We start from the raw sequence: 21,943 nt of genomic DNA, 5'->3' as shown, positions 1-21,943 counted from the left end.
GGTCCGATTTCTTAATTTTCTTCCTAGACTCTTGTATTTTGCTTTTAGGACCTCATCCTTTTTTTTAACCTATGTCCTTTGTACCAATGTGTATTACGATCACTGTCCGTTTGCCCTCCCCCTTCAGAATGTCTTGCAGCTGCTCCTAGGCATCCCTGACCCAGCACCAGAGAGGCAACATACCATCCTGAAGTCTTGTTTGCGGCCACAGAAATGTCTGTCTATTCCCCTTACAATTGAATCCCCTATAGCTATTGCACTGGCACACTTTTTACCCCTCCCCTCTACAGCAGAGCCAACCGTGGTTTGCTGCTGCTTTCCCTAGAGAGATCATTTCCTTCAACAGTATCCAAAGCCGTATATCTGTTTTGCAGGGGAATGGCCACAGGATATTCCTGCATTACCTGCCTATTTCTCTTGCTCTGTCTGGTGGTCACCCATTCTCTTCCTGCCTGCACAGAGTCTGAGCCTGCGGTGTGACCACCTCTCTTTCCAGAGAGCTTAGTGAATCCAGGTATACAAATCATTAAAGTGTCATGAATATAGCATCTCCAACAGGTTGACGTACTGTGAGTGCACCCAAAAAAAAATCGATTAAATTTATCTAGTTGTGTGGGTGAAGAGAGTTCGTACGTTTTCCGCTTCTGTGTGCAGTTTGCTTCTCAATTTCAGCCTACACCATTGGCTACAGCAAAGAGAGAGAAATGTGTAAACCTCTCCTTGTCAGTACACAACCTCTTCATTGGCAGGTCCTTATCTGTATCACCTCATGATGACACATGGAAACTGAGCTCTAAGTGGCTCCAGTCTAAAGCTTCAGAGGAACCTGGAGAAGGTTTGGCCCTCAAGACACTGCAGTATACATGCCCACATCCCTGGCACTCTCAGCTATGAGTGAATAGCTCCACTGCCTCAGCAGAGTTGAAGGTTAAGAAAAACAAAATACCTGGAGTGGAGACAAAAGGCAGGCTGATAACTAAATGTGCAATCTTTTTGGCAACTCCTGCAATCGATGCAATGCCACACAATGCACTTTGTAATTCCTTTGGACCCAGCTTGGAGTTTAAGAGGGAGACCCTGACATTTTGGTAGACCAGAGTCGTCATAAATTTTGCCTAGGCTTGCACCTTGGACAGCATACTTCACTGGACAGCATTAGGCAGCATGAAAGACGGCAATTAAGTGTGATAAATCTAACTCGATTGGTGTCGAGAATGGGTGCTGTGGCCTGTCTTTGGTGGTGGGAGAGACCACTGTGTCTCAAAAATCAAGCAACCACCAACTAGTAATGTGCTGACCTGCCACAGACCATCTATTTCCATGGATACTTGCAGCATCTGCTCAATAAGTGGACGGAATCTATTGCACCAGGCAAAAAAAACAAAGCTAATGAAAAGAAAGACGATGCCAACTATTTGATTGACAAGCTGGAATGTCAGGACCAAATACATGAAGCTGACAGACAACTTGCAGTGGATAGATAATGTGAGAAAGACAACTCTGATTGGCATGGAACTTGAAAGGCTGAACACTGACATTGCCTCGCTACAAGAGACAAGGCTTACTGAGAGCAGGTCACTGAAAGAAAAACATTACCCATTCATTTGCAGGGCAAGAGCTCAGAGGAAATGCACAAGGAAGGTGTGAGCTTGGTTGCAAGGGACACACTACTCTCAGTAATAGAGCTCCCCACAAATGGTTGAGAATGTATTCTCTCCATCAGGGCCAGTTAACCTCCGAGTATCCATGCTCCACTGCTGTCCTCCACAATAGAGGTGAAAGATCAGCTCCATGAGGAGGTGTCACAGCTATCAGCAGGACCTCCAAATCAGGACATTTTTATCTACTAGTGGGTTTCAACAAAGTGCAGAATATAAGGCATGACTTTCCTGCCTCAAACATTGTGGCCGGAGAAAGATAAATGAGAATGGAGAGAGAGTTTTGCTGCTTCTGCAAGCTTTGTGCAACTAACATCTTTAAGAACAAACATACCACAAAATGTCCTGGAGACATCCAAGATCAGGACATTGGCACCAGAGGAATCTAATAGTCACCAGATGTGACTCTGAACAGCATTCTCAAAACATTTAGTTACTACAGCACTGGCTGTGATATCACTCCTTGATCTGCACCAGAGTTCAGATGTAACATGCAAAGTGTTTTTCATTCAAAACACAGATGGTACCTTGGGATCAGCCAATATCAACCATTCTACCCACCCCGATAAAAGCCAACAGCTCTTCAAAGATTGAATAGGTACTCTCTGGCCTTCCCAGAGTGCAGAAGCGAAATAGAGCATATTTTGAGACACTATCTGCAAGCACTGCACTGTCAACACATAGGAAGCAAGGGTTTAAATATGCTGACTGGGGTTTGAGGCTAACATCACTATGATGGAATCTGTCATTGAAGCCAAATGGTCTGCTGACATTTACTACTAGAGATCTGAGCAGAAGACTCTGAACACACTAAGAGCTGCTTCATGTAAAGTCCAAAAGATTGCTAGGCAATGTCAGAATACGCACATGTCCTTTGACACAGGGAATGGTAGGGGCATTTATGAAGGGATCAAAAAGGCAACAGATCCATCATCAAAGAAAACGATTCCACAGAAAACAAAGTGTGAGGCCACACCTGGAATACTGTGTACAGTTTTGGTCTCCTTACTTGAGAAAGGATATACTGGCACTGGAGGGGGTGCAGAAGAGATTCACTAGATTGATTCCGGAGTTGAGAGGGTTAGCTTATGAGGAGAGACTGAGTAGACCGGGCTATACTTAGTGAAATTCAGAAGAATGAGGGGCGATCTTATAGAAACATACAAGGTTATGAAGGGAATAGACAAGATAGAAGCAGGGAAGTCATTTCCACTGACAGATGAAACTAGAACTAGGGGGCATAGCCTCAAAATAAGGGGGAACAGATGTAGGACTAAGTTGAGGAGAAACTTCAACCAAAAGGTTGTGAATCTGTAGAATTCCCTGCCCAGTGAAGCAGCTGAGACTACCTCATTGAGCATGATTAAAGCAAGGATAGATAAATTTTTGAACAGTAAAGGAATTAAGAGTTATGGTGAGTGGATGGGTAAGTGGAACTGAGTCCATGAAAAGATCAACCATGATCTTACTGAATGGCGCAGCAGGCTTGAGGGGCCAGATGACCTATTCCTGTTCCTAGTTCTTATGTTCTTACGATATTATGCCTGTACAAAGTCCAGCCCAGTAGCAAAAGACACATTAATATCAGGACTCTGTATATTACAATGCTAACACCTATGTGTGAGAAAATATTTAAAGTTTAAACTGCAGAATAAAACAGGTTCACTTAGGATGGTGGCACAGTGGTTAGTACTGCTTCACAGTGCCAGGGACCTAGGTTCAATTCCCAGCTCAGGTCTGTCTGCCAGGGTCTGCACAGGTTTCCTGCAGGTGCTTCAGTTTGCTCCCACAATACGAAAGACGTACTGGTTAGGTGCATTGACATGTTAAAATTCTCACTCAGTGTACCTGAACAGGCGCCAGTGTGTGCTGACTTGGGGATTTTCACTGTAGCTTCAGTGCAGTGTTAATGTAATCCCACTGAGACACTAATAAACTTTTACAAACTTTTAAAATGAAACTTTATTTGAATTGTTAATTTCAGGGTTTCTATTGTCAGTGCCTAACTTTTATTCATTAACAAAACAGAAAACTAAATTTTGTTTTCAAAAAGCAAACCAGACTACACATTAGCACAATATATTAAAGTGGCAATTCTTTGCACCACAGATTTGGGCAAAATACAGATTTAAATTCCTCTCCAAACATATCCCAATCTAAACTGCATCATACAGACGCTGAGGAAAGAACGCATATTGGTTTTTGGTAGCTGTTAATGTAGACAATAACAGCAGGTTGGTAGGAAGGCATGCACCAAACCTCTTGATTATCGGCTTCAAGCTAGGTAGAATTAAAAAAATACTGAAAAGAAGACATGTTAGGCTGAATGGCCTCCTCCTTTGCTGTACACCTCCGTGATTCTTTGAAAAACACCAAACTGAAAAAGGGAAAGACACTGATACCAAAAGAGCAACAACTAAAATTTAAACATAAAAATTAGATATATAAATAGTCATGGCTGCAGACGGAGAAGAGTTTTGGAAGGGAAGGAGCTGTCCAGCACCAATAATCTGGTACACCTGTAGACCAATTCAAAATTGAAATGACAGAATGCAGAAAACAAGTCATCCTTTCAAACAGACATGGCATGTGCAATATGCAGAATGGTAGTGGAGGGAAAGGATAGTGAAAGTGAAATACAAATCCCTTATCCTTCATTTGCACTCAGTTGATTTTAGAAAGCATTCCAAATAAATAAAGTGCAGATATAATTATGCCAACTTAATACAAAATGTTACCTCATTTTCTGGAGTGGGAGAAGGGGTAATGGAGCTCAATGATCCTTTTCGTGCATCTGAGACTTCTGCTGATGTGGATACTGGCCTCTCCCATTGCGTAGTGCCTGTTGGTATATGCCAATAATAGATGCCAGGACTGTCATTGATCTTCTTCCATCCTGGTGGGAGGTCAGGGTCAGTCTGAAATGACTGATCACTCCATATATCTGCTGGGAAGAGGAGTTAAAAATAATTAACAAAATTAAAGCACTGCTTAATCCTCGAGGATTGCACTAGCATTTTTGATATTGAAGCAAGCTATAGTTCAGAGACCAGGTGGTTGTGAGTAGGGCTTTTGTTTGAATCCGTTAGACAGGATAACGGTCACCTCTTTTCAAATGAATGTTAAGATTTCTTTAAACCTGAAAAGGTCCAGTTGGATTCCAAATATGTACAGAGCATAAACAACTCACAAGAAACTATCTTAAAATAAATCCTCATTCTTCAAAAGTTGGCCATCCTCAAAATTTGTCAACCTCACAACCAGCTCTGTGTGATAAAACATAATATTCTTCAATTGTTTTTGGTCCCCATCATAGCCCATTCTTCCCTGTTGCTGACTGCATCCTCCTTTCTAGCTACTTTCTCACATTCAAATGAAGCAAGCAAAACCTTGGCATTCTAAACCTGAAATCCCAATCACAGCATCAGCAAAACTGCTCTCTGCTTACTTCTCCTCTACAAAATTCCTCTGGTGCTACTTCAGTCTACCCACCACTGAAACCCCCATCTTTGACTCATATTCTATCCTGCCCTTCATACTGACCTCCCAAATCAAGCTCTGCTCCAACGTCTATTTCTTTGTTAACCAGCAATGGGGAAGTCCCTAAGCCCTGAAACATTCAGCATTTAAAATCTTCACCTTTGTCCTCAAATATCTCCATGATCTTGTTGCGCACCTTCTCTAACATTCTCACACTTATATTCTCTCCCATCTGTCTTTATGTATTCCCCTCCTCTCTGAAACCCTCTCATTAAAGGAATTTACACTTGACATCTTATCTTCTTGCTGGCTTTTCACTGAAACTTCCGTCAGTTCTTAAGACCTAACGGAACTGAAAGAACTGGCAATGCGTGACTGAAACTCATGATCTTCGTGTAGAGACGTTTTCATTAATTCATTCTTTCAAGGTTTGTGGGCATCAGTGGTTAGGCATTTGTTGCTCACACTTAATTGCCCTCGAGTCATCTTCTTGAATTGCTGTAGGAGCACCATTTTTAAACATCAACCAGACCTGCCTGCAGTGATTTAATGCTTTCTAACTTAGTATGACTGCAGCTGAATAGACACACCATACAACACAGACTGTTTGCATTCATCTGTAAGAAAGAAGGCATTGATCAACGTGATCCAGCTCCTTTATTGGCCACAACATCCTTCATTTCCAATGTCTGCAGCTATCAGCCCAGAAATCTGGGCAAGGAGCTTTTAGCAGGAGAATGAGCACAGAGCAGACAGGCGATGGCTCCATGGTTCAGCAATATCACCCTGCAGGTTCTCCACCAGCTGGCACAGGAATGGCTAGAAAGGATGAGATTGCCACCTGCCCAAGGAAATCTGGATGAGATGGTTAGCAGACCAGTGTTCAGCAGCACATCTGGGTGCATTGTCAGAAATCTGTCAATAACTTCCCCCACACCGCCAGGGTAGGTCTGCGTGAATGATGGTCACACTGTGGTTGTCAGCTGGGCAGCACACAATGGGTGTCAATTTTGGGACGTCCAATGTCCCTTCTCACCTCTCTTACTTTTTATATATCTAAAAAAGTCTCTTGCAATTTTCTTTTATGTTACTGACTAGCTCACCCACATATTTCATCCTCTACACCCTTTTTTTTTAGTTGTCCTCTGCTTGCTTTTAAAGGCTTCCCATTATTCTTTGCTTCAGGGAATGCTCTATCCTTTGCTTTTATACTATCCCTGACTTCCTTTGTCAGCCATAGTTGCCTTGTCCTCCCGTTAAATTCATTCCAAGGAAGAGGAAGAATGTTGTGTTCTGCCTTCTGAATTATCCCCAAAAACTCAGCACATGGCAGCACAATAGAAAGACCACCTAGATACATCAGGGTGGCATTGGTGTTTACCATTAACGTTTTTTGGGGTGAGGGAGTAATGTACAGTGGGGGGTGCACATGTAGTTATACTGGGACAGGGAGAGGAAAGTGGCTTCACTGACTGGGGATTGTGGAGACTTTGAAACCGACAACACAAAATAATATTACTGAGTGCTTTCAAAACACAGATGATCATATATGTTGATTATGTGATGATCCATAACACACAAACTATTATATGCTGCATGTTACTATGGTGCTTTATTGCTATTTTGGTTTTATTGGCGTGAAGTCACAATTTTAAAATAGGATCATGTTGGAAAATAAGTTGGGAGACACCAATGGGTCAGTTAAGGCTAATGTTCTGAAGTGACTGGAATTCAGTCTTACTATATTTTGACCATCAGTTTACATGGAATGTGTACTTACTGAGAACATTAAAATACAAGATACATTCTTTAACTTGCGTAATCCTTATAAATCTGTGTACATATGTAACCCTATAAGTGGGGTGAGGGAGTAACGATTTATAGTTAATTTTTTTCTGTTTAATGTGTTTACTGTTCGGTCAAAAGTTAATCAGCAGTCTTGTAACTATTCATCCATGTTTCTAAAGAAAAAAGTAAATGTTACAACCTACTGAGGTGGGGTTTCACTCTAGGGCAGGTGGCACGCTAGCATAAGATCATCCTGCGGAGGAGTTCCCGTTGAATTGTCTGGCAGCTGTGGCCAGTTTTAGATAAATCTTTTTCCAGAAGTCTTCAGAGAGTGGTTCCACAACAAGGCTCACTAACCATCTTTCTCATACATTGACAGCTCCCACTTGGCCCACCAGCCTTCAGAGCCTGTTTGTCATCCTTCACTGGATGGCAAGCATGCTCCCACCGATTGGCTAGCCTGTAAAAATCATGTCAGTTGATGCGAGGTCAGATCCTGGAAAAGCAGCCGTTGTTGGGATCCCGACCCCAGAACAAGAATCCAACCCCAAGCACCAGACAAGTTGGAGTTTGTTAAAATGAAGTCAAATTTGTTCTACTGTTAAGTTATGGCTTAAATTTGACTTTATTAGAATGCAGCATTCTTCTGAAGTTTTTTTTAGGCTAAATAAAAATAACGCAAATAACGTGCATATTACAAAACACTGAATTTTGTTTTATCATAAAACCAATGAATCATTATCTATTTAACAGCAGCTATTAAGTTCTGAGAACTACTCACACCACAGAATCAGATGATTGTAATTTTTAATTATACCTATAGACTGATGTATAAGGTGGCATGGTAGGTCAACAATGAGCACTGCTGCCTCACAACACCAGGGACCCCAGGTTCAATCCCAGCCTTGGATGACTGTTGTGTCGAGTTTGCATATTCTCCCCATGTCTGCATGGGCTTCCACCGGGTGCTCCAATTTTTTCCCACAGTCCAAAGATGTGTAGGTTAGGTGGATTGGCCATGTTAAATTGTCCCTAGTGTCCCAAGATGTGTGGGTTAGGAGAATTAGCCAGCTAAATACGTGGGGTTATGAGGTTGGAGCCTAGGTGAATGCTCTGTTGGAGAGTTGGTGCAGATTCGATAGGCTGAATGGCTGTCTTCAGCACTGTAGGGATTCTATGACCTTAAAAATAACAATCTAACAGTAAAAAGTGCTTGTTTTTAAAGTAACATCTAGAACTTATACATAGTGGAACACAATTGGGAAGTAAAGTTTACAAGGCACATGTGCTATGAAATAAATCACAAATATAAATATTTTGCTGGGTTTCACTTATTCGGTTTATCTGAACACTAAGTTCTTACAAGCACACAGAATGGCAACCTTACAATGGAATTTGGAGCAGAAATATGGCTATAGCCAGATAGCTTCTCACAGGAACCTCTTTCAGCCAATTTCAACAAAACCTTCCTTCAATGTGTCTCTCCTTTGCATCATTCTAAAATAAAGATTATAAAGTGTTCCACGACTACCATTTTCTCGCTTAGTTAGCTTTAGTTCAGAACAAGGAAAAAAAAAGAGTATGTGCAGTACTAGGGAAGTGCTACACTCTTAGAGGTGCTGTCTTTTGAATGAGATGTTAAACCAGGGTCCCATCTGTCCTCATAGGGGGATTCAAAAGGTCCCAAAGCAAAGGTTGCAAGGCAACAGTGACTACGTTTCAAAAGCATTCTATTGGCTGTAAGCACTTTGTGACATCTTGTGATCATGAAAAGACACCATACAAATGCATGCCTTTCTTCTTCTTTTAGTTGATTTGAAAGTAGCAATCCCACATAGATGCACATGATTAAAATATATCCACTAGTTGAGTAGTTTTGCTCCATTAACTTTTACTGCCATTAGACAATTTGGCAGATATTAATACTCAGTTGGCAAATGGTGATGTGCACAACAGTGTTAATGACTGTGATAGAATCACTGAATATATGAGCAATAGTCTGCAGCTAATTACCAGGAATATCCCATTATGTTATGAAGTAAATCTGTTGCTGGGTATGTAATTAGCACAGCTGATTTGAAAACTTGCTGCTCAAGTAATTGCTTAGTGGTTAGGTGATTTGAAAAATCAACTGACAATCAATTGAAGACATTCAAATCTTCTGATAATTTTCAAAAGGTGAAAAATTAAATATAACTTCTCCCTCTTAATTATATAGCATCAGTCTGTGTAATTGTAGGTTTTGCAGGTTAAATGATTTCTTCCCAATAAATGCTCAAGTTTCAAAAGCCCCGCCAAACTTTCTTCTGAGTGTTCATAGATTTCTGCAAAAATTTCTGATTTTGACCTTTTTTGATTGTATATGCCTGATTCAGCTGTTCTTAGAGGGTCAATATTTCACATGGACTCCGATTCAGACCTTTCCAATGACACCCAAATTTGCATTGGTGTTTTCTGCTATTTTTATGAGGGGCAGTTCTCTTCTCTCTGACATCCAGCTTCTTCCTGATGTCTCAGCTCTCCGTCAAATCTAGCGCAAACTTCAATCTAATTCAAACTACCTTCAGTTCACCCTTCGGAAGGTTTAACAGTTAAAAACATTCAGAACTATTCATCTAATGCGAACATTTTGTTTAAATCATGCGAAACACTTGCACCTTAGATTAAATGCGTTGTTCACTTGCAATTTAGAAAATTTTTTTAGATTTGTAAAACATTAGACTAAATCAAGATAGAAAACAATTTCACATTGTAATCCTATAGGTAAAAAAATTCTAAATGTCCACAACAATTTAGTACTGTGCACAATTTGGAGATAAGTATAGAAACTGTTTTTCAGTTATTTATCTCTACACTTTTATTTTACAAAATTTGTACTCTTTTGTCCTCTTTATCAAATCAATAGGGATTTGGATTAGTATCAGATGGATTAGGAGACTGGATCGAGGTAAGATTAACGAAGTGGGTAGGAATAAATCTGAAGGTTGATATGTTATGCAAATAAATTGCTTATGCACTTGTGTGTCCAATTATGCAGCATGCACAAATTAAATCACAGGGGGCAAATCAAACTTCAGTCATAGCAATTAAGGGAGCAGATATTCCAGCAAAATGATGGGTGATGCTTCCACACTTACTATTGACTTATCATTAACATGATTATTTTTAAACTACTGCTGGAGAATTTGGTGTAAAATCTTCTGACCAATGTTGACTGTAGCTAATTTGAAAATAAAATACATATCTAATATTTGGGTTTCTCAGATGTCAATAGAATACCATGATTTACTGACGATACAAAATCCATTTTAAGCACAGGCTGAGTTGCACAGCACACACATACCACATATGGCACATGCACTACGTCACGGAGAATTAAGGTCATAAAATCATGCCTATGAGTTCTTCAAATGGCACACTGCCAATCTCTGTGCCGCATTGAGGGTGAAACAAAAGTCACCCATTGTTCCTTGTCTGCATGTGCAAGCAGTTTGTTTGTAAGAGAAGCTTTGGTATAGACCTAAGAGCAAGTCCATTGCCCTTTTGTCTAGACAAACCTAGAGGGGGAAAAACATAAGTGACAAAAATGAATTTTTTTTTAAGAAATGATTGCTTTCTTCACACCTACCAACTCCACAGTGCAAGGTATAGTTAGGCATATCCCCAGCTGCATTATTTTCCTGTAATTTTTTAAAGAATAAATAACGCAAATTACAAAATATGCCTAATACAGGCAAGAGTCAAAATGTCATTCAATTCCTGAATTTCCCGTGATGTCTTCAGCAGGTCTTCCATAACTAATGAGCCAGTTAATATGTTATGGCTCTTTTTTGACCCAAAGGTGAAACTAGATTTTGATTAAAAAGAATGATTCCTCAACTTGAACATCAAATAAAATCCTCCCCCTTTCAGACAAAGAATTAAAGCTGAATTAATATTATGCAACTCTGATGTCTTCCAACTGTAGTGAAAATTTTAATATTGCTGCATGATTTACTTACTGCATAGCAGTGACGCTGCGTGATTTTCGAAAGAGCCCTTCCCTATGACAGGGCAATTTATCATTTATGGAAGGTGCCAACAAAATGAATCTATGGGTTATTCATGGACGCATTCGCCTTTAACAGCTGTAGGAATTTTCTAATCATCAATACATTTTACTGATTACAATTTAAATCAAAACTAAAACAGGTGAATGCAATATTTTCTGGAAATAATTTTGAGAAAATCACACTGCTTTTCTGGATTTGAAACAATTCACAGTAGATTTTGCAGCTGAACTCTAGCTAAAAAGAAATTAACAAAACTCCACTAATTCCTTCATCAACATATACTTCAAAGACAACAACCTATATTCGCTTGTTCATGAGAAGCTCAGCTAATATAACAGGAATACAGAAGATCATATTTTAATGCCAAATTTACTTGTGCTTTGCTCTTTTTTAAAAGGCTCTTGCCACAACACAAACGTTCTGGTAAGCGATCAACATCATGCACTGTTTAGTGACAGGAATTGCTGCTTAAGAAGTCAACTCCATGACAGATGTCATTTTAAGGACGCATCGTTATTTAGTAATAGTTCAATGTAACATGGTCTTGGTTCAATTGAGTCAGAAGGTCATGGGTCTAACACTCACATATTATGGATTGAAACATCAGTACTGTACTGCATTACTGGGGCAGCCATCCTTAAGATCTGATGTCAAACTAAAGCTTTATTTATTTGTTATTGTGATTCAGGAAGACAAGGGTTCTATAGCATCGTTGAAAAACTGTATCAAAAACAGACCAACTGAACTCTTATTGGGTTGGTACTCCTTCCTGTTTTGGTTTGATATTTCAAGATTTACAAAGGAACTTTGGGTGCACAAACTAAATTTGTGGATTTTCTGTGATTGCTTTGAGGTGTTTCAAAGAAATCAATAAGGCATTTTACAGTACAAGTCTTTTTCATGCTTTCTTAAGTAAAGATTATCTCTGCTCCAATTACTTTAGATACATTTTACAACAGCTGCAAAATGATGTGGGGAATTAATAAATATTGCCCCCCCACCCCCCCCCAACACTTTTTTTTTGTCAGTTTCCCTCCTGTCCTTAAAGTCTTTGTGCCCCGGTTTTCTGGGACAGTTCCCAGTTGAGGTTGAAGACCCAGCAAGTATAGAGTCATTTAGGGCACAGGAAGCTGCCCAAAGATCTATGCCAATTCTTTGTGGAGCAGGGGAATTTCACAGTAACTTCATTGCAGTGTTAATGTAAGTCTTACTTGGTGACTAATAAATAACAAACAATTCAGCTCCCTCCCATTTTCTTGCTCTATCCCCATAGTTGTGTTTCCTTCAAGTATTCATCGAACTTCCTTTCAAAATCATTCATTGCCTTTGCTTCAACTCCCACGTGGGGAGCGTGTTTACGGTCATTCCTATTCACTGTGTAAGAATTCTTCCTCACATTCCCTTGAGTCTCTTGCCAAAAATGTTAAATCCGTGTCCCCTAGTCCTGGAGCCATAAGCCAACGGGAACAGCTTTTGTTTGTCTATCTTATACAAGCTGGTCATAATCTCGTATCCTTCTGTCAAATCTTCCCTCAATCTCCTTTGTTGGAAGGAGAACAACCCCAACTTCTCCAACCTAACCTTGTAGCTATATCTATCATTCCTACAATCATTTTTGCAAATCTTTTCTGCACCCATTCAAGGATCCTCATTTTGATTTACTTCAGAATAAATGCTCAAATGTGACAATTAACGAGAATACACTGTTGACAAAATAGCTCTGTGGAATGCATTTATACAGTAAGAAGTCTCACAACATCAGGTTAAAGTTCAACAGGTTTATTTGGTAGCACAAGTTTTTGGAATGTCGCTTCTTCTTCAGGTGACTCTCACTGAAGACGACGATACTCCAAAAGCTTGTGCTACCAAATAAACCTGTTGGATTTTAACCTGTTGTTGTGAGACTTCTTACCATTCTTACCCCAGTCCAACGCCGGCATCTTTACACCAATGTTTGCGACAGAGAAACTATGTACGTCAAAGGTCACAAGTACAATAATCACAGTAGGTGGCAAGTGGAATTAAGTAATGAAGAATTTCTGGGAAGGCTCAGTTTCACGCATGTAAAAAAAGAGCAAAACAAATCCTATGCCCACCTGGCAGAAATACTTCAGCCAAGTGGGTGCTTTCTGCCACAAACAGCCTCTGACTGATTTTAAAGTGGACAATGTGTTGCAAAGATGGCTGCCATGGGTCAGGCAGCACAGTGACACAGTGGTTAGCACTGCTGCCTCACAATGCCAGGGACCTGGATTCGATTCCTGGTTTGGTTCACTGTCTGTGTGGAGTGCGCACGTTCTCCCAGCATCTGCATGGGTTTCCTCCCACAGTCTGAAAGACTGTGGTTAGATGCATTGTCCATTGTAAACTCAGTGTGCCCGAACAGGCGCTAAAGTGTGACAATTAGGGGATTTTCACAGTAACTTCATCACAGTATTAACGTAAGTTGACTTGTGACACTGATAAATAAATTTTAAACTTTTGGTGACCTCTGATTTTCACAGGTGAAAAATTAACTGAAAAGTTCTTAAGATGCAAGTAACTGTGGGTGGAAAGTCGTCCCTTGAAAACACACCCAAAATGCAAAACCACGTACGAATTTACACCTCATATTGACTGGGTATTTACCAAAACTCAAGATCAATAGCCCCAGACTCAACTGCTGCAAGCTTGACACTTAGAGAGGAACAAAGAGATCAGTTTATCACGAGCAGGTGAGAATACCACCATTCATTTTCTCATCTGAGCAACGGCGTCTAACTCTGAATCCGTTGTGTGGACAATAGAGATGCTAATCATGTGGTCACATAATTGAAACTCATTTCAGATAAGAAATCTGATTATTCCAAATACCAGTCAGATTCAGGACAGCTTGGAAACTGGCAAGACAACGTAGGCAATTCCTCCAGCAGGAACGACAGAACCTTGCCTGAAAAACCCCTTTACCAAGATAGTTAGAGAAAAGGGCTAATACATCTCCGCTTACAAAGATACAAGTCTAGAGAAATCAGGCCACCGTTTTGTCTGGAAACCCAAAGGCTTCCAACTTTCATTCACCCAAAGAACCATGTGAAAAAGCCATTCAGGCTTGCAACGCATGGAACTTAAACAAGTGATTTAATAACCTAAACACGTCTTGTATTTAGAATCTGTCTTTACAAGTGTGTGCACGTGCACATGAAGGAATGAGCATTTTTCACTGCATTTATCTTTCAGGATGTTGTGTGAATAAACATCATCTTCTGATTTAAACTTATCCAAAAGTTACAACATCAAAAAGCTTAAAACATTTCCTATCAACACACATCTTGCTGAAAACAACCCAGAGTTGAGGAGGAAATGGAAAAAGTTATCCCACCTTCTGTCCACAATGGCAGATACAAGGAAGAAACTGAGACCACTTCAAATGTCAAAACGAGCTACAAAAACATTAAAATTTTAACGCACAGAGAGATACAGCTACTAATCCAGTAAGCTTCTGCTGGACATCAGAAATACTAGGAGAAATTTTTTCAGCACTTTGGTGGCAGGTTTGAAGGCCAAGGGTCTGAGAAAATGGTAGGAAATGTGTCAGGCCAGCTCCCCAACGTGCGATCTGCTTCTCCTCCACTTTTATCAGAGACCGCTTCAGAGTGGTGATGGCAATCTGCCTATTGGTGGTGGAAATGCAATTTAGGTAATTATGGAGGCAATTAGTGGACATTTTTGGAAAGTGATGCAATTTTGTCAGCAGCATACAGGATCCAGACTCAGACTACAGTCCGTCTGTAGATTTAGACAAATTTTTCTGAGTTTATGAAATGCCGAGAAACAATATATGATCACTATTTCAGGAAGCAAGGCATGACCGTTTGCTGTGTCCAAAACATTTTAAGTCTGTCTTGTACTGAAACTGGAGTAGAGTTGTCTGTTTCAGTTAAAGGTCTGAACTCACTCTTGCAAAAGTCAAAGAGCAGGACATACCCCTTTAGAGGGTTTTGAAGAATATGCAAGCTTGTCACGTGTTTATGGATAAATGATGAAGTAATTTGCGAACCAATCCAGTAGACTAAAAATTGGTTTCACCAAATATGACGCAAGGCTGGAGTCAAAAAGCATATAAAAAACAGCTCGTTAAACCCAAGGGTGCACAGTCCAAGAGGTCAAGACCATTATTGTCAACTACGCATAGCAAAAGACTGCACTGCAGTTGATCAGAATGCCACTGGACTGATATTCAAGGGAACTGACTGCACACCACTGCTTTTGTCAAATATCACGTTTCGTACTTGCATGTTCTCCCTGTGTCTGTGTGGGTTTCCTCCGGGTGCTCCGGTTTCCTCCCATAGTCCAAAAGATGTGCTGGTTAGGTGCACTGACCCAAACAGATGCTGCAATGTGGCGACTAGGAGAATTTCACAGTAACTTCATTGCAGTGATAATGTAAGCCTTACTTGTGATTAATAATTAAACCTTAACTTTGCTTATCGTGAAATATCTTAATAAATCTGTTGGGCTTGTTTCAACTTACTTGTACAGAGGGGGAATTATTATTAGTCATGAAAGGGTATTAATGCAGATTTAACTGGAAAACTACTGATTGGATGCAAGAATAGAACAAGATGTCAGATTACCATGGGATTCTTAGGTAGTGGTTGCATTAAATAATAAGTGGCAATCCTCAGGATATCTGCAAGCATATGTTAGCAATTGTTTATTTGTCACCTGCAGACAGATCCTTCAAACAGCACCAAGCAATAGGAATTGGTTGCCAGCCCATCAGCTGTATGGTGCCTCCATTTTGTGTTGCTTTCTCCTTCTCTATTCACCTCAGCAACATACAGCATTCAGAGAGGGTCTGCCAGCCACTCTTCCGTTTGGACACTCTTGATCGGCCCTCCTGTCTTCTCACACATCCAGCCATGCCTAATTGGTTGGCGTGCTTGAAGGCAGTTTAACTGGCAACCCTCCTCCAGAAGGAGGCGAACATCCAGCCATCTGGTTTGCAACCCAGAAATCAGCCCTGACCTTGGGCTCGCAACTCATGGGAAAATTCAGGCCACAATGAGCACAATTTCTTGTACGTACTTCAGGATTGGAGTTTTTTTTGTCTGTAGGCAAATGTAATGCACTGCCTGTATGTGTAGTGGAGGCAAGTTCAATTGAGGCATTCAAGAGGGCATTCGGTGATTATTTGATTGGAAACAGTTTGGAAGGTTATGGGGAAAAGGCAGGGAATAGCACTAAGTCACAATGCTCATTTGGAAAGCCACTGCAGATATGATGGGCCAAATGGCCTCTTTCTGCACCATAATAATTTTGAGCTTCCCATCTCCTACACATTTTTGGGGAACTGTGAAAGAGTGATGTTTTTACTTTACCATGCATACAAATCATACACAATCGTTTTGTTTGTAGTTTTATACTACACCACTAGGTGGTGAACGTCATTTCAGTTAATTCTGATTAAGTGACAACACCTGTATCCACATTATCATAGCCTCAGTGGAGGTTGATCTCCACATGTATTCCACTAGCAGAAGCAAAGCTGCCGTGCCAGTTCTCTTGAAATGCAGAGATAGTTCAGCAATCATTGATTAATCTCTAAAAACAAAATGACTCCGGCATTGATGTAAAAAGACAGATTTTCCAAAGAGGCAACAAAGACAGTGGGTATGAAAAGCTGACATCCCTGAACAGTACTACTGTATTATTTATAAACAGTCTGAATATGCATCAATGGTCTGCTATCACATCCGCAGAAATTGTTTATTTGCTTTGCATTTGTAGCATATAACTTAAACGTTGGCTACAAAAAGACTGTAGGTTTTGTGGATTAGCTGTGTTAAGTTGTCCCCTAGTGCCCCAGGGTGTCTAGGTTAGATAGATTAACTATGGGAAATGTGTGGGTTTACAGGAAGAGGGTAGGGGAGGAGGCCCTGGTAAGCTACTCTGTCAGAGGATAGGTGGAGACTCATGGGCTCAATAGCCTCTTTGGCACTGTAGGGATTCTATGAAGTGGCTTGGGGAGGATGTCGGAGTTGGACCACCTCTCTTCACAAGAGGATTTTGTGAAGGCACTATTGTGGCACTTCTCTTGCATTTGGAGATGTTTAGATGCTTGCAGTACATGGTTTAAGCCTCAGCACAAATCAGCACGGGATCACTGCTGCCAGGTAAACCAAGAGCTTAGTCTTGGGTTTGCAATCCTGATCTTCAAACGTTCTTCTCCTCAACAAGCTGAAACTGAGTTAGCACATTACAAATGATGGTGTATTTTGTGATTTATGTCCGCCTTTACTGAGGGGAGGCCCCCCAAGATATAGAAAATGATCCACATTTTCCAGGATCTCATTGCTGAACCTAATCAACAGATCACAACAGAGGGAAAATGTTTTAGAGTTGGAGTACACACATTATCATACGCATACTGAAATTCTACGACCGAGGTTCGAGTGGTTTTGGATTGAAGGCTGCATGGTTTGAAGAGTATCCCATGTGTTCTGTAAATCATCCCTATACCTACGAGTACTGGAGGTGAGCTGTTGTACTGCAATGAGGAAGATGAAGAGAACTGCGGCAATGACACAGCCTTGTTTGACCCCCCGTTTTCACTGAGATGAGGCTCATCATCATTCAATTGGTGAGGATCATAGCTTGCATGTCACCGAGAGGTAGGCAAAGAATACTGACAAATTTCTGAGCGCAGCCAAATTTTAAGGTGGAGATTCTGTAAGTCTTCATGGTTGACTGGTCAAAGACTTGTGTGAAAAAGGGCATTTACAGCAGTTGGTCCTGTTCCCTATACTTTCCTTCAATGTGCCACACAGTGATGACCATGTCTGTGATACCTCTCGATGGGAGAAAACTGCATCGCGGATCTAGAAGTTCTCCAGCCACTAGGAGAAAGTAGTTGAGGGGGATCTTGCAACAATCTTCTCTCTCAGCGGCCAAGGAACACCTTGCCTGGTCACGGTGCAGCTTTCACCCGTCGAGCAGCATCCATCTATCGTGTACATGCCCACTACATCCAAAGGAAAGACAAACTGCCTTACACAAAGTCCAAAAATAAAACGTAAACCTGAATTCAAAAGTCACAACTGTTAGAGCAACAGATATTAGTTGAAATTTACAGCACAGATTCAGGACATTCAGCCCAGCTAATTTATCCTGGTATTTAGCTCCACATGTGCCACAGATCGATAGGAGATTACTACATAAAGAATCATGGCTGTCTAAGAAATAAACAAAAGGTCAAGAGAATGATTTTATTGTTAATTCTACAGAAACAAAGAACAAAGTAAATTACAGCACAGGAATAAGCCCCTTGGCCCTCCAAGCCTACACTGACCGTGCTGCTGACTGAACTAAACCCCTTACCCTTCCAGGGACCGTATTCCTCCATTCCCATCCTACTCATATTTGTCCAGATGCCCCGAAATACTCACAAGCGTATCTGCTACCACTACCTCTCCCTGCACAGTTTCAGGCACCCACCACCCTCTCTGTGTAGAAAACCTGCTGAAGAATTCAGTTTTGCCATTACATCCCACCTAAAATAAACAGAAACATCTAGCGTGAATAGAATTATGAAGCTCGAGCTTCTAAATTGTTATTCACAAGTTAAATATTTATTTCCTTGCAAAAAAAATTTGTTTGAACTATCATCCAAATCCAAAGTGTAACTTCTGCTCGCTGATAGAAAACACGCAGCACTAATCACTGAGATACGTTAAACAACTCTGCATTCACGTCAGTTTTAAACCGTATCAAATGAAACTCACGGTACAAAAATAGTAAGGCCCTCAAAAGTCTTTTTGAAATAAAAAGAAACAATGAATCAATGAGAAAAGAGTTGAGGAGAAATGTTTTCATCCAAGGGGGTAGTGGGGGTCTGGAACTCAGTGCCAGAAATTTTTTAAAAATACTTGGATTTTCACTTGAAGGGCTGTAATTTGCAGGGCTACAGACCGAAAGCTGGAAAGTGGGGCTAAGCTGGATAGCTCTTTTCAACCGGCACAGGAATAATGTGTTAAATGGCTTCCTTCAGTGCCATAAATCTTCTACGTTTCTGTTTCAACGAATGACCATTGCCACGTCCTAATTCTATATATGTATAAAATTAATAAAAACATTTCATAACCGTGAAAATGCAGGAGCTGTACTCCCTCAGCTGCTTACACTCCATCCACATACTCACTGTCCATTGGTAACAAGGCATCCTAGGTTGCATTCCATGTAATTAATCACTTCAGTTACATTTTAAGTATTGAAAATCCACACATGTAAGGAGATGAAAGATAGTTTTACAATTTGAGTCTTTCCACCCAGATGAAAACAACCACCCTCCACCCCACCCAACCTGCCCTCACTTAACATCAGTACTGCACCATCACAAATCCAGCCTGGTTTTTAAATAATTAAACTCCAGATCATTCCGCATGCAGAACAAGATGTCTGAAGTTTCACCTACCCTCATAATTCACAATAATGATGGCCAGCTTGTAATCTTTCCCCAGCATCATTGCGTGCACAGACAACACACATAAATTCCCTCCCCTGCAGTTTAATTAATAAATGGAAACTCTGTGAAACAGATAATGGTTAGGCAATACTCAGCGCAGACTTCCGGGTTATGTCTGCTGAAACCTGTTCACTCTTAATAAGACTACACAACATAGAGACTGATCATTTGGTGCATTCTGCCTTCCTTTCCGCTCAGCACTTTGCGTTGCTATGACAACCAAAAGGATTGTCTCCCTGCAGTTTCTCAGTAAAACAACCATGTGACTGAAGAGATACAGTATTGGAAGGCAATTTCTTTTTATTGATTAACTAGAAATACTTGCAAACACGCAAAGGACAAAGGTACTTGTCTAGTGTATGAACGGCAGATATTAAAGTGAGGTAAAAGGTCACGGCCCATTTACTACCTATTTGCTTATAGCACCGGAATAATACTTCTGAAAAATTTAAATCTCCCTGAGGCACCCAATCATCTTCATGCATTCTTTGTGCACTCTCTCCTCAATCTCTATTTTTCAACCTAAAATCCATCATTTTAATCATTAGCTCGTAACAATATTTATATATTGTATACAGAAGTTGCAATCAAGTCATGTCAGAAATTGAAAACCATGATTAGAACAATGTCGTGACTTCCTCACAGCTCCATCACAAAACTATCTTGCCTAAGAAATGTTCACATGCAGCCACATTTAATTGTAAAATGCTGCCATAATTTACGCCACCTCACTCTATGTCAGTGAAATCCTATACTTTCATTTCAGTTAAGAACACAAAGACCAAGTTTGAACACTGGGATCTACACAATGGTTATAAATCTTAACGGACAGCTCAGATTTATGTGGGGAATGACAAACGGTGAGATGAATTACAAATGTATATGTGCAATCCTAAGATCGTTCTGCATTGCTATTACTCCTGCACATAAAAGAACATTAACGTTTGTAATTCACTGCAGCCTATTGAAAATGGATCCATGGACTGACAGGTCAAGAAATGAAGAGCATGAGCCCCAGTAAAAATGAAGTGATAAAAAACTGGCAAAAATAACCTTCAAGTAGCGACAGAATACACCAGCTTACATCACTGCAATATTTGGAAAATGCAGTGAAAAATTCCAAAATATAGACTATCTTGGTCTAGTCCGTATTACAGAATAGTTAGGGGGAACACATTTCTATTATCTATCTTTAGAGCTAAACATGCAATGTGACAGAAAGACAATCTACAAAGTAACCACAAACCACAGCACTGAGCTTCAAAAGGTAGATAATTCTACTTAAAATGTTACGTGCACCACTTTAGTAAGAACAAGTCCATGGTGTAAACTAAAGGGGAAGAAAAAAGTCTTTTTGAATGTTAACTGAGAAAAAGGTATTGGGAAAAAAGGGTATGCCCGCACACCCACACACGTGCATCATGGTTCACTTTTTGGAACTGTTATTTCTCTTCACTATTCAGCTGTGGAATCTCTTGTGATAATCATCACTAAGTAATCGATGCTCCTCAATAATCCAATCCAACTGAATTTTGCATATCCTTGCAAACAAATCACAAGAGCAGCATTTGGCAAACACCCTTTTTGTTTTGAACATAATCAAATTTGAATAATCAAAACACAAAGCTTCACATCCAGTCACATGCTTTGCATGAAGTTTTGTTCTTTTTCAATTTACACTTCAGACCACAAATATTCTGCATAAGAGCTGAATGACAGGCTTCCTGTTCTCGTCAATGGCACAGTGGCTAGCACTGCTGCTTCACAATGCCAGGGACCTGGGTTCAATTCCGGCCTCGGGTGACTGTGTGGAATTTGTACATTCTCCCTGTGTTTGTGTGGGTTTTCTCCGGGTGCTCTGGTTTCCTCCCAAGCACTAAAGGTGTGCAGGTTAAGTGGATCGGTTGTGCTAAATTGCCCCTTAGTGTTGAAAAATGTTTAGATTAGGTGGATTAACCAATGCAAATACTCGGGCTTACAGGAATGGGCAGAGGGGTGGGCCTCAGTGAGATGCTCTTTTGTTGACATAAATGGATCTTTTTCCAATTGGCAGTCAGTGACTAGTGAGATTCCACAGGGGTCTGTGCTAGGACCCCAAATGTTCACATTATATATTCATGATTTAGAAGGAACTGAACGTATTATCTCCAAATTTGAAGATGATACAAAGTTGAGTGGGAGGGTGAGCTGTGAGGAGGATGCAGTGATGTTTCAGGGTGATTTGGACAGGCTGTTTGTGTGGACATCTGCCTACAATGTGGATAAATGTGAGGCTATCCACTTTGGTGGCAATAATAGGAAAACAGATTATTATTTGAATGGGTGTAAATTGAGATAGGTGAATACTTAAATGAGACCTTGGAGTCCTCGTGCATCTGTTGCTGCAAGTGTGCAGGTACAGCAGGCAGCAAAGAAGGCAAATTGGCCTTCATACTGAGAGGATTTGAATTTAGGGACAGGGA

At 40.5% G+C, this 21,943-nt stretch overlaps 1 protein-coding gene across 12 annotated transcripts in view; it reads right to left on the bottom strand.

Moving 5' to 3' along the window:
- Positions 1 to 21,943, bottom strand: part of LOC145342742 (amyloid beta precursor protein binding family B member 2-like) — a 338,577-nt gene that overhangs the window by 159,293 nt on the left and 157,341 nt on the right. For 9 of the 12 annotated variants that reach the window (XM_080188293.1, XM_080188284.1, XM_080188283.1 and 6 more), the window contains one exon: positions 4,397 to 4,605. In XM_080188293.1, the coding sequence (XP_080044419.1) occupies positions 4,397 to 4,605 (209 nt within the window). The remainder of the gene's footprint in view (positions 1 to 4,396; positions 4,606 to 21,943) is intronic. The other 3 variants (XM_080188340.1, XM_080188312.1, XM_080188291.1) reach the window with 1 other exon arrangement.

The sequence above is a fragment of the Carcharhinus amblyrhynchos genome, chromosome 1 (genome assembly GCF_965287045.1).
Source record: "Carcharhinus amblyrhynchos chromosome 1, sCarAmb.v2.hapA, whole genome shotgun sequence".
Lineage (NCBI taxonomy): Eukaryota > Metazoa > Chordata > Chondrichthyes > Carcharhiniformes > Carcharhinidae > Carcharhinus > Carcharhinus amblyrhynchos.
Note: the sequence above shows the minus strand (reverse complement) of the source record. Positions and strands in the feature narration are given on the sequence as shown.